Below are 14,016 nucleotides of genomic sequence, written 5' to 3'. Positions count from 1 at the left end.
TGAACTTGGTGATATTCTTAAGGATCCATCTAGTTTAATTTCTAAACTTGGAACAACATTAAGAAGAGATGTTTGCTGCTTAGTTGCTTAGCTTGTGTTAAGCTCCAGTACATACAAAAATATAAGGGAGTACTTGTAAAGTGGCTTGCACAATTCACTATTTATCTACATCTCTGGAAAGTGTCCTCTCACAAAAGTAAGTTATATTTCAGACAAATAATAAACTAAGTATGTTTGAACAATGCTGTACATATTTAAACAGTATATTATTTTTATTTCTCCCTAAGCAGAGAACCAAAGCGAGCATCTACACAGTGACAAAACTCATAAAAACTCTCACTCTTCTGGGATTCTGTCTCTTGAATCTCATGAATGATGGGAGATTAAGGTGGGTGAAAATATAACATGAACATATATATCCAAGACTGGAGTTCACTGTTGAACATAATTTAACAAATTGATATTTCTGAGCAAATTAAAGAAGATACTGAGAACTACAACTTTGGGCTCATGACAGGCTTAATTTAAGTAAGATTCTTATATTAGCTAGGTACCTTTAGCAGGTGGAGGTTCCAATTTTGGAGGCTCACCAGGTTTTGCAGTCACAACTTTCTTCCTTGATTCAGGAGCTTTAAAGAAAATTATTTGAATTTTAAAACAAGTCATTAGATCCAAAAAAGAAAAGAACTTTCCAAAAAACTGCTTAATACTATTGACATAATGGAAAGACAAGAGCTACAAAGCTAGGATTCTGGCTGATCAACCATTTAGAAGAAGTCAGATGATCTGTACGAAGCACAGTTGTTCTGAAACCCATGTTCATATATTAACACCAGCAAATTATTGCTGGGGATTCTTTTCATTTGTAAGAACATTTTAAAGATAGAAGAATTATGTTAAGGATAGAAGAGTATGTTAACTAGGTTAAGACTTTTTTTAATAAATTGATTTTTTCCATATCTATTGAAAAGAATCCATGTAAACTAACCTGGCATAACAGTGGTAAAAAATTGTAAGGGATTGAGCATTAGTAAGGCGCACCATTAAAGCAACAGTAAATTAGAAAAGAAAAAAAAAAAAGAACCTGCAAAGTGGTATGTTTAAAAGCATGCTTTTCAAGAGTCATCAGTATCATTTAAAAGGATTATATGTTTGAGTTCCCACTGTTAATTGTGGCTTCAGATGATTATACCTTTAAGCAGTTCTTTTGCCAATTTAATATCTTCTGTTGGTGGGGTAGGTGGTCGTGGTTTTCGCTTTTCAGGGATCTTCTTTTCGGGTTCCGGTGCTTTAAATAACATTAGGTAGATTTAGTATAAATTTACTACCACAGTAGTTATGTGAAGAGCAATGTACAAATGTAAAGATGGTCATTTTCCACTTTCAATGAAGACAGTGAAAAAATCTTATTGAATTAAATGGGTGTATGAAAGAGCCTTAGGCTGCGGTTTTGTAGCATGCACACAGTACAAATATCCAAGCTGACTTAAAAAAACATGTTAATAATATAAGAACCAAGGTGGGGAACCAAATGATGGGAAGACTTTTGTTGATAAGAAACAAAGTGAAAGCATTTAAAATAATCCATTTGTTGTACTTAGAGTTAAGAGATCAGAACTCATTTCCAAAATGTACTAACAGAGGAAGAATGACGCAGACACCTACAACATACAGACACACATGTGAAGAACGACAGAGTAAGAAAAAAGTGCACAATAATGAAAGAAGGATGTCCAGCATAGGTACTTTGTATACCTTCAACTGGCAAAGCTGCTTCTACTTCTGCAACTGGAATTTCTTCTGCTTCTTCAGACTCAATCTCCTTTACGATTTCATATTCTTTAAAGAATATTAACAACTGGTTAACAAGTTTCCAAAGAAAAGATTGTTTGACAAGAACAATGATAGCTATCACCAAAGAGAAAGCTATTCCAACAGACACAGACAAACAGACATTAGGGTAAGTAATCATTCAGTATCTATTACATTTGCAGTTAATGCATGCTTTTGAAAAACTACTTTTTTCTATGTAATAATGAATCAGGGTTGTGTGACAGATAGTATTTTTCATGTGCACAATATAACCTAAACATTAAACTTGCGAATGAGTCATCGTAAATGGAAAGAATAAAAGCTTCAGTGCTCTCATTATGATCTTAAAAAGAGACACACTTTGTTAAGAATATCCTGTGTATGTCACTTGAAAATATTTAATTTTGAAAGTGATATTTTACTTCCAAATGTGAAAATATCATAGTAGATGCAAGAAACAGACTGGTATCACCTAAAACGTGAACAATTTACAAACATTACATTGGGGGAAAAAAAAGATGTCTATTTTAAAATTTATATTTGGAAGAACAGGACAAAGGATTGTCCTTACAAGTAATAGCTATGATGGCATATACCTTCACTTGGCAGTGGTTCAGGTATTTTAGCAACAGCAACAGGTACTTTCTCCTCTGGGACAGGTTTCTTGAGCACCTCAGGAACTTTAAAATAGATTAATTCTTTTTATTTGCATGTATATAAATGTACATATGAAACATTTAAAAAAAAAAAAAAAGACATCCAACACACAAAAAAATCACAGTGAGAAACAGTGGCCATAACCACAAAAGACTGTGCTACAAGCAGTCTGTACCAAGGTAGTCTAAATACAGCTGACATATTTAATCACTCAGTTACGAACAAAGAAAAGAGAGAAGAATAGAAAACACTTTTTCTCGGGAGATGCTTCCTGGCAATATATACCTTTGGTTAGAGGAGGCTCTGGTTTTTTAAATTCTGGCCTTTCAGGTGCTGTAAGGGGCACTCTCTCTTCTGGGACAGTTGTCTCCGGTACTTCAGGTGCTTTAAAGATATTAGTAATTTTTCAGTTTTGTGAACACAAAGATACATATATATGTACAATAGTGAAAAGTGCCATGATAAAAAGAGTAAGACATTCATTAAATGATGAATGAATTTTAAAGTGACAGATTATTCACCCAGATACCTCAGCACTGTGTACATCAGTGAAACAAAGGAAAATGTATTCAGAGATTAGAGAAAAGGAGAGACTCAGTCACTGATGTATGTACCTTTAGCTGAAGGAACTGTATGTTTTTTAAGGACAGGCACAGTCTTTGATATTTTTGGCACACCAACAGGCTCTGGTTTCTTGGGCACAACTGCAGGTTTCTTGGGCACAGCCACAGGTTTCTTGGGTACTGCCACAGGCTTTGGGGGAATAACCACGGGCACCTCCTCTTCTGGCTCTTCCTCCTCAGCCACCTCAGACACTTTAAAGATAGTAGTCCTTTTTACTCAACCGAGTTAAAGGACAGGCACATACAGACAGAACACGACCAAACAGTGTTGCCCTCACTCCCCTACACACAGTGCAGAGGGGCAAAGAGACTCAGTACTGCAGTATCTCAGAGGGCAGAGCAGGCTCTTTCAGAACACCACCGTATGTATACCTTCAGCTGGAGGAGCTTCTGGCTCTCCAGGCTCAGCAACTGGTGCCACCTCTTCTGGTGCTTCTTCCTCCTCTTCCTCTTCGGGGGCCTCTGCCTCAGGCATCTCAGGCACTTCAAAGATATTAGTGCATTTCATTTCACATTGGGGAAAACATGTGCCAAGTAGGAACAAAAACCAGGGCAACACAGACACCAAACATCACAACAGCCAGCTCAAAACCTCACACACACGTGCAGCACCATTTACCCAGCACGCACAACCTTGAGAGTCTCAGTTTGGAAACAGAGACAGGCCAAGAGAGGGTAGGACAATGCTTAGAAGAAGAAGAAGAAGAAGTAACTTCTTTGTTAAGTTATCCATGAAGACAGGTACCTCTGGGTGCTGGAAGCTCTGGTGCCTTGGCAAGGGCCACAGGTACTTTTTCCTCACGAGTAGTCTTCCTGGGCACCTCAAGTGCTTCAAAGATATTAGTAACAGTCAGTTCCATAAATTAAACAGCAAGATGAACAACAAAACATAAACTAGAGATGCGCTCATGGAAGTAACTCAGCTGGTCTCATAGCACCGACCCCTGCCTGCCTCGGTCCCTCACAGACACACAAAACCACACGCGGGCACAGGCAGGGGCACAGGCACAGGCACAGGGTGGTGTTGCCAAGTAGGTTCTGTGAGAAAACACTTGGCTGTGTTTAGGTACAGCTTGAGGGTGAGTTGTGAATTAGGATACCCGCTCTATACTCGGCAACCTTCTGTCCCTTCTCAGCCCTGCTAGGCTCTGACTCTTCCCTGGCAGCAGCCTCAGCCCACATTTTATGTCGCCATGCCTCACAAATCTGCTGGTGCTTTGCAGTCAGCACTGTGGGCAGTGTTACAGTGAGGCACCCTGTATTTCTTTTGTGTGCTTTGTTCTGTTTGTCTCCATTTCCATTCTTTATTTATGCGTTTCTTCTTATTCTCTTATGTTTCTATCTTAAGTAGCTATCTTCCCTCAGTTTTTCATTTCACTGTGGCAACTTCCACAGCCCATGTAGCCCACTGGAATTTATAACAATTCCTTCTTCATTATAAACTCCAAAATTATCAGCGTTTTCTTTAAACACTTGATAGGCTGTCACTTCTTCTTACTGCCCTCCTATGTGTATTTCTGAGAAAAACCTATTTTTTCATTTTGAACGATTTATATCTACCACATATGTTAAGTGAGACTGCCAAAAGTGTCATGGAGACATTCACTGTATCAATTTAGGACTACAAAATTGGGCACTAATCTGGAAAACTTATGATCAAGTTTTAAAATATACCATTTTAGTATCTGACAAGTCAGAACATGAAAACAAAATGGTAAAATCAAATTATAATTTGGGTTATTTATGCAAAATACTAGATAGTTGAATTCCTAACTGATACACAACACAGAATGTAGAAATTTCAGGTAGTCACAGTAACAGACAACCAAAATAACACATAAGACAGTAAGAAACAATCTCATTCAGGCTGATGCACAGGGTGACAGGTACCTTGAACTGGTGCAGGTTCTGGCTTTTTTGGCACAGTTATAGGTATGGGCTCTTCCCGAACACCTTTCTTGGGCACCTTGGGCACTTCAAAGATATTAGTATATCTTAGTTTTGTGGGCATTTACAGATGCACATGAAGCAACAAGACAATCAATAATACATGCACACAGTCTTCTAGTCTTTGAGAAAATGCTGTGGTTACATTCAATCACCAGTTATGCTTTGCTTCAAACACATGGAATGACCAGGATGTCAAATATGTCACGCAGGAGATGGGAATTTTGTGTTTAGTTTCTGTTTCTGAGTCAAGGTAGAAATGTAGAAAACGTACACCTTCTTTCTAACTACTGATCAGAGACTTATTCATGGAATCCTACTGTATTTGAGTATCAATCATGTATCATTCATGTATACTTTGTCATTGTAACATGATTTTTTTAGGAAAGTAACATTTGCTTTACCATTAAAATTTCTTTTCTATCAATTATTTTCATTCTTTACACCTCCTCTTCATTTTCAGTTTTCCACAACTCCTGTCTTTTAGATTTTACTATTTACAGAAATATACACTATTTCTCTCTTTTGGGCTATATTAATGATCTTCCATGACTAGTAAGATCATCAGTAGATATATCTAGTCTTTTGCTAGCAAATCTACCTCAGGTACGCTGGCATTAACTTACTTTTAAAGAGGTAGAGAACTGATACTACTGCTTTTACCCAGCAATACAGCCTGTCAGAAAATCAGGGACGCACCATTATGTTCTTTAAACTGAAGACTTATTCTCAGGCTCTTCTCCAGAACATTATGTTAATCTGTTTAAACTTAGCATTCAGTAAATGTTAATTTGTAAACTTTACAAAAATTCTGAAAGCTGCAGATATTTCTTGAGGAATTGAATCTAGATTTTCTTCCATGTTTTTGACACTCCACAGTGTACTTCATATTCCTTTCACACTTTTATCCAATAGAACATCACCAGAAAAATTAGTTCAACTTAAGTCCAGAAGAGCTTGATGTTTCTTTCTAATGATAATACTAATAGTCATGGCATGTACCTTTGGCTGGTGTCGGTTCTGTTTTTTTGGGTACGGCAACAGGTGGTTTTTCTTGTGGGACAGCTTTCTTGGGCACCTTGAGCACTTTAAAGATATTATTCCTCTTAATTTCACAGTTAAAAAAATAGAAATGATCACAACACTTATGACGAAATCAAAGAGTTTAGATAATTCTAACACTGTAACATTCTTCTAGTGAGTGGTTGGTTAGTCACATATGCAAAGATAGGCGTAGCAGATGCTAGGGGCAGAGGATATGTAAAAAATCTTACACCAAAGAAAGGATAACAAAAGAAAATTATTAAACAATACACTAAAATGAAAAGCAACTCCATCCAGAAGATATACCTTTAGCTTGTGGAGCTTCTGGTTTCATTGGCACAGCCACAGGTTTCTTGGGCACAGCCACAGGCTTTGGTGAAACGACCACGGGCACCTCCTCTTCTGGCTCTTCCTCCTCAGCCATCTCAGCCACTTTAAAGACAGTAGTTCCTCTTATTTGACTGAGCTAAAGGTCAGCAAACAGCCAAATGGCAAGTAGGACAGCAGAAAAGTAAACCCTTGACAGACTACCAGGGCATGCTCTTCAGACAACCACCTTCTTTTAAGGCAGACAAGAGCCAAAGTATGGGCTCATCAGAGAGCACGTCCTGACAAGACCCACCCCCACCTCCAGGCATTACCAGAACATTCAGACAGAAGACGACCTAATGTTACTGCCCTCACACCTCAACACATAACACAGAGGGGCAAAGAGACTCAGTACTGCAGTATCTCAGAGGGCAGAGCAGGCTCTTTCAGAACACCACCGTATGTATACCTTCAGCTGGAGGAGCTTCTGGCTCTCCAGGCTCAGCAACTGGTGCCACCTCTTCTGGTGCTTCTTCCTCCTCTTCCTCTTCGGGGGCCTCTGCCTCAGGCATCTCAGGCACTTCAAAGATATTAGTGCATTTCATTTCACATTGGGGAAAACATGTGCCAAGTAGGAACAAAAACCAGGGCAACACAGACACCAAACATCACAACAGCCAGCTCAAAACCTCACACACACGTGCAGCACCATTTACCCAGCACGCACAACCTTGAGAGTCTCAGTTTGGAAACAGAGACAGGCCAAGAGAGGGTAGGACAATGCTTAGAAGAAGAAGAAGAAGAAGTAACTTCTTTGTTAAGTTATCCATGAAGACAGGTACCTCTGGGTGCTGGAAGCTCTGGTGCCTTGGCAAGGGCCACAGGTACTTTTTCCTCACGAGTAGTCTTCCTGGGCACCTCAAGTGCTTCAAAGATATTAGTAACAGTCAGTTCCATAAATTAAACAGCAAGATGAACAACAAAACATAAACTAGAGATGCGCTCATGGAAGTAACTCAGCTGGTCTCATAGCACCGACCCCTGCCTGCCTCGGTCCCTCACAGACACACAAAACCACACGCGGGCACAGGCACAGGCAGGGGCACAGGCACAGGCACAGGGTGGTGTTGCCAAGTAGGTTCTGTGAGAAAACACTTGGCTGTGTTTAGGTACAGCTTGAGGGTGAGTTGTGAATTAGGATACCCGCTCTATACTCGGCAACCTTCTGTCCCTTCTCAGCCCTGCTAGGCTCTGACTCTTCCCTGGCAGCAGCCTCAGCCCACATCTTATCTGTCGCCATGCCTCACAAATCTGCTGGTGCTTTGCAGTCAGCACTGTGGGCAGTCCTAGGGCAGGTAACAGAAACGCCATCACCGTTACTGATTTTCTCCTCTATTTCTGTTCATTTTTCCCCCCAACTCTTTCATAGGGTAAGTATGTGGGGGCTTTTGACTCCAGTGCTGTTTCAGGGCTTCTACAGTTCTGCATTTAGAAATTGCTTTTGGGGAGGATAAAAGGGCTACCTGCAGAGCAAGTAGGTTTCCTTGCTCTCCTTCATGTGATGCAGAATTGTTCTGCACAAATACAGAAGATCTGGTGGTCTTGTACCTGATAGCTATGTGCAATTCAATTGTAGATTTGCTGAACCCACTTTTCTACTTCCCCGTGAACCTATAGTTAGAAAAATGTACATTGATGTATGACTACAGCTATACATTTTTCTCATATGAAATCTGACCACAGAACAAAGACCATCCTGATCGACCATGCATTTGAGTAAACACTGCATTTGCTAACAACTTTGGAGTATCACTTATTTGGGATCTAGGCCCAGATCACATTTGACCAAATCTTAAAATACTACTGTCCTGTGCACGTATGTTCCTCTTTTTACTTTGGGACTTTTTCCCATATCAACTTCAGTTCCTTCACTGAAGGTTCCTTCAGGACCTTCAGGTCTGTTGAACCTGGTTTTCCACCTTTTTCTCTCTGAAATGATAATTTTTTATGGTTTTTTATTTTTGCCTGTTTTTTAATATTGCTCTGTCATGACAGTGTGTAGTTGTTACTACCACACAATAAGACAGTTGGTAGCGGTTAAAGAAAAATACTTTCAGTAAAAAAACCATTTATATTACTTGAGATTCCTGTCAAAATGTTAAAGACAGAAGTTTACATTAAAAATTCAAATTAGAAAGCTCTGTCCCATGTATCTTGTAAGTTTTGATATACAGATTTTTAGGTTTTGAACACATGAAGGAGATGGGGAGTGTCTCTCATATTCCCTATGTATTTGCCATTCTAACAATAGAATTTGCACATAGCACAGAACGTAGCAAAATCAGGTAATCAGAAATGGATAGGATAGCAGACAACCAAAATAACACATAAGACAGTAAGAAACAATCTCATTCAGGCTGATGCACAGGGTGACAGGTACCTTGAACTGGTGCAGGTTCTGGCTTTTTTGGCACAGTTATAGGTATGGGCTCTTCCCGAACACCTTTCTTGGGCACCTTGGGCACTTCAAAGATATTAGTGTATCTTAGTTTTGTGGGCACTTACAGATGCACATGAAGCGACAAGACAATCAATAATACATGCACAGTGTCTTATCACTCTATCCTTTAAGTTGTCTTCACCTTTCTTTTTCTGTCTTTGTACTTTTCCTCTCTTTTTTTTTTTTTTTTTGCTTTGCACATTGTTTCCTGTAACAGCTCTGGCTTCTATTTTAATCACTAGATGCTGCTTACAACTGTTTCCTGTAATATTAATTTATGTTCTTTAAGTGCTTTATATATCACTGTGAGTGATATTTATATAGTGACTTGAGGAATGTCACTGTATTTCATATGGACAAAATCTGGTGGCAGAGGGAATGCTCACTTTTCTGGTGTCCTGGTTTCAGCTGGGATAGAGTTAATTTTCTTCTTGGTAGCTAGTACAGTGCTGTGGTTTGGCTCTGATGTGAGAACAATGTTGATAGGACACTGGTGTTTTTAGTTGTTGCTGGGTAGTCTTTACACTAAATCAAGGACTTTTCAGTTCCTTGGGCCCTGCCAGCCAGAGGGCTGGAGGAGCACGGGAAACTGGGGGGGACACAGCCAGGACAGGTGACCCAGGCTAGCCAAAGGGGTATTCCATACCATATGACGTCATGGTGAGTATATAAACTGAGGGAAAAAGAAGGAATTGGGGGACATCTGGCATTATGGCGTTTGTCTTCCCAAGTAACCATTATGCGTGATGGAGCTCAGCTTCCCTGGGGATGGCTGAGCACCTGCCTGCCCATGGGCAGTGGGGAATGAAATCCTTGCTTTGCTTTGCTTGCATGCACAGCTTTTGCTTTACCTATTAAATTGTTCTTATCTCAACCTTTGAGTTTTACATGCCTTTCTGATCCTCCTTCCCATCCCTCTGGGGGGGGCGGGGGGGCAGTGACCAAGCGGCTGTGTGGTGCTGAGTTGCTGGCCAGGGTTAAACCACAACATCTGGCCAGCGCTTGGGACTTTCTAAAGGAAATGTAATCATGCAGCACTGCATCAACCTATGGTATGTACAGTTTTAAAGTATCTTAAACTGTTTTTTTGGTATTTCAATTATAAAGTCTCTCATCCTGATTAATCTGAGAAAATAAATGCCTCTTACAAGGCTCAGTGAATTCAGTGTTCACAGGAACTTTAGAGCTCTTTGGTGTTATTCATACAATACAAAAACTTCACAAACCACAGAGTGGAGAATGTTGACATATGACCAAAATACAGGCACATTATAATTAACAGTTCAAAGAAAAGGTTCTGCTTCATGATGCTACCCATGGCAACACAGGTACATAGAGATATTTGCAATTACTTTGCTTTATGTACAGAAACTGCTACTTTCTGCTTATTTTGTCCTTTGTCACAGAATCATAGACTCGTTTAAGTTGGAAAAGATCTTTAAGATCATTTAGTCCAACCATAAACCTAATACTGCCAAGTCCCACTAATCCATGTACTAAACCATCCCTTCTAATAATGTGAGCAGCAGTTTATGCATTCATTCTCTTGTTAGTATCCATAAAGCTTTGGCATTTATTGGTAGACAGGAGTTCATCATACTGCTTGGTTTAATTCTGTAGCCTAAGAAATCAAATCTTATATCCTGAACTTTTTGAAAATGCCAAAAAACCCCCAGTACAACAAAAGTTTGGGTGGTTTTAGTTGAGCAAACATTTGACAAACCTGAACAGCAATTCATATTTGGTACATCTCTCACATTTTACATACCAAAGTATATAGTGAAAGATCAATTTAAAATTAGATTGACTGTAAAAACAAACTCCATCTTTATGATGATAATCATGGTGGTATGTACCTTTAGCAAGTGGAGCTCCTGGTTTTTTAGGTACAGCAGTGGGCACTTTCTCCTCTGGGACAGCCCTCTCAGGCATCTCAGGCACTTCAAAGATATTAGTGCATTTCATTTTACAATTATAATACAACTAAACATAAGCACAGACGCTGAAACACAGAGGACAATACAAATGTTCTGAAGTAACAGTTTGACACACTCATACTCAGTGTGATTTGTTTAGCAAGCATCATTTAAAGCCTCAGATTTGAAATGACAGACAACAAGAGGTTAAGATAATGCTTAAGAGAAGATTAGGAGTGTTTATCATGTATTCATGATAACATGTACCTCTGACTGACGGAGGTTCTGATTTTTCAGGAACAGCTACAGGAATTTTCTCTTCTGGTACAGACTTTTTGGGCACTGCAGGCTCTTTAAAGATATTAGTAACTTTTAGTTATATACATTAAACTTCAAAACAAGCAGGAAAACATAGTATGCTCAAGAGAAGGAGAAAAGATCCTATTCATAAGAGGTACCTTTAGACCGTGGAGCTGTTTGTTTTTTAGGTATAGCAACACTCTCTTGCTTTTCAGTCAGCTCAGCTGGTGGTGGTTTCTCAGGTGCCAAAACAGGCTCTGGTTCTTCAGATGCCACTTCAGGCTTTGGTTTTCGAAGTGCTGTAGAAGGCTTTAGTCTTGGGGATGCTAAAACTGAGTCTGTTTCCTCAGGCACCATGACAGGTTCTGGCTTGCAGGGAGCCACAACAGTCTTTGATTTTCTGGACACTTCAATAGTGACTGATTTTTTGAACTCTGCAATAAACTCTGTTTCTTCAGGTGCTACAACAACCTCTGGTTTTTTGGGTGGAGCAAAAGGTTTTGGTTTGGGGGGCACCACAACACGGTCTGATTTTTTGATTGATACAACTGTCTCTGACTCCTCAGGCACCCCAGTGCGCTCAGATTCCTCAGGGGCCATGAATAGCTCTGGCTTTTGGGGTTCCAGAACAGGCTTTTGTTTTGAGGGCATCACACCATGCTTTAGCTTTTGGGGTGGTGCATCAAGCTTGGATTTCTCAGGCACCACAGCAAACTCTGGTTCCACAGGTGCTACAATATGCTCTGGTTTTCGGGATTCCACAATAGGCTCTTGTTTTGGGGGTATCACACCATGCTTTAGTTTCTGGGATGTCACATCAGGCTTGGGTTCCTCAGTTACGACAAGAAATTCTGGTTTCTCAGGCACCACAACAGATTCTGGTTGTTGGGATACCAAAACAGTCTTGGGCTTCTCAGATGCCACATGCTCTAGTTTTTGGGGTGCCATAAAAAGCTTTTGTTTTAGGGCTATGCCAGCAGATTCCAGTTCTTGAGGTTCTACTTCTTGAGGCTTTGGTTTTGGGTGTCCTGCAATGGCCTTTGGTTTTCGGGAAACTGGAACAGGTACTTTCTTTTCTGGGAAAGTTGTCTTGGCCACTTTATGTACATAAAAGTTATTAGTTCTGAATTTAACAACTGCACTGACAATCATAGCAAATTTAAGTGAATCATGAAACAAAACCACATAAAAACACTAAAAGCTTATCAGGTACCAACCACTTATGTTGACCTTTTTAATGATGATTATACTATATACTGGCTCTTCTCCCTTTTCTCTCAAATGTACACACACATCCCCCTCACAAGCCTCATGCGCTTACATGCACTGATAGTATAACTTATGCTATAAATGAAATCCATGATAATTATAAACAGAATGGACAGGACAAAAGATATTAATAACATTGCAGGTAATAAGATGAAGACTCTTTCAAGAAGTAACAGTGACAGAATCTAGTTTTTCTTGGTGGAGCTTCTGGTATTTCAATTTCATTAATGTCTTCTGCTTTTAGCTACTAGAAGAGGTTCTTTGTTTTCTTCTACTACTGTCACTTTAAAGATATTAGCTGTCATTGTTTCCATGAACCCAAGGAGGCAGAATAGTAAGAATAATCCAAAATAGTAAAAATTTAATTTAAGCATAAAATGCAGGCAATTCAAACATCCAGGATTTGTCACTATTCTTCAAAAAACCCCACGTATGTCTGTTTCACACACATACGCAGACACATAGAACAAGCATAAATCAGAATCTCAGAAAACAGAAGGCCTGGAAAATCACAGTGTTAAAAAAAAAGGAAAAATATTGCCTTTGTTATTTTATTAGTGTTGAGATTTACCTTCCTCTGGTAGAGGTTCTGGTCCTTCAGGTGCAGCCTCTGGTTCTGGGACAATCACAGGTTCTGGTTCTTTAGGCACAGGTATTTTCTTTTCTGGAACAACTTTCTTCGGCACTTCAGGTTCTTTAAATATATTTATTTGTTTTAATTTCAGGAGTTTGAAGAATAGGAATTACAAAGGCAACAATAGCTCCAAGGTGAAAATTATCAAACAGCAACAGAAAAAAAACCCCAAACAAACAAGCTTATTTATAAGTTTTGGGTTTTTTTCATATTGCTAGATGCACAGTATTAATAGCCATTGTTGCTTACTAGAAGCTATTCACAAGTGAAGAAGACAACACAATCTGTAACATTTATAAATATTAGAATATAAAAAAGAGGATAACACAAACATAAAAAAGATAATATTTAGAAAAATGGATTAAATTTTCTGTGCAATTTTATTGGTATTGAACATGTACCTTTAGGTGGTGGAGGTTCTGGTTTCTTAGGAACTTCAATGTGTACTTTTTCTTCTGAAACCACTTTCTTTGGCACCTCAGGCACTTTAAAGAAAGTAATTAATTTTGTTTGTATTAAATTCAAATGTGTCTGCAGCATCAAGACACTAAGAAAAAGTAAATCTCAGGGACATCAAAATAATCAGTGGTCCTGGATGTATCAATTTTTCTTTGCCTACAGAATATTCTCTCTGATGTGTCACTGAGGTACAGATGTAAAAACAATAATTTAAATAACATAAATATTTTATAGAACATTTATAGTAAATTACCAATATGTTAAAACGGGACCCTAGACAAGGAAGGGGTTTTTTTTCATTAATTGTGTACAGCAGTTACCTTTAGTTGGTGGAGGTTCTGGTTTCTTTGGTACTTTAACTGAAACCTCTTCTGGGACCACTTTCTTTGGTACCTCGGGCACTTGAAAAATATTAATAACTTTTACTATAAGAATTTCAGAACAACATTAAAGCATAACAGCAGAACAGTATGAGAACACTAATTGCTAAGATCTATTTTTTTCACACAACACATTTGTTCACTTGAAAAACCTTTGACCACAGAA

General features: G+C 39.0%; 1 protein-coding gene across 1 annotated transcript in view; it reads right to left on the bottom strand.

Annotated features, from left to right (window-relative positions):
• The window catches only part of TTN (titin), a 238,651-nt gene that overhangs the window by 105,707 nt on the left and 118,928 nt on the right, over positions 1-14,016 (bottom strand). Inside the window, exons 112-113 of the mRNA XM_056349795.1 lie at positions 13,791-13,871; positions 13,413-13,496 (exon numbers count right to left, since the gene is read on the bottom strand). Coding sequence (XP_056205770.1) covers positions 13,413-13,496; positions 13,791-13,871 — 165 coding nt within the window. The remainder of the gene's footprint in view (positions 1-13,412; positions 13,497-13,790; positions 13,872-14,016) is intronic.

The sequence above is a fragment of the Falco biarmicus genome, chromosome 8 (genome assembly GCF_023638135.1).
Source record: "Falco biarmicus isolate bFalBia1 chromosome 8, bFalBia1.pri, whole genome shotgun sequence".
Taxonomy (NCBI): domain Eukaryota; kingdom Metazoa; phylum Chordata; class Aves; order Falconiformes; family Falconidae; genus Falco; species Falco biarmicus.
This window is presented reverse-complemented; position numbering and strand designations above follow the sequence as displayed.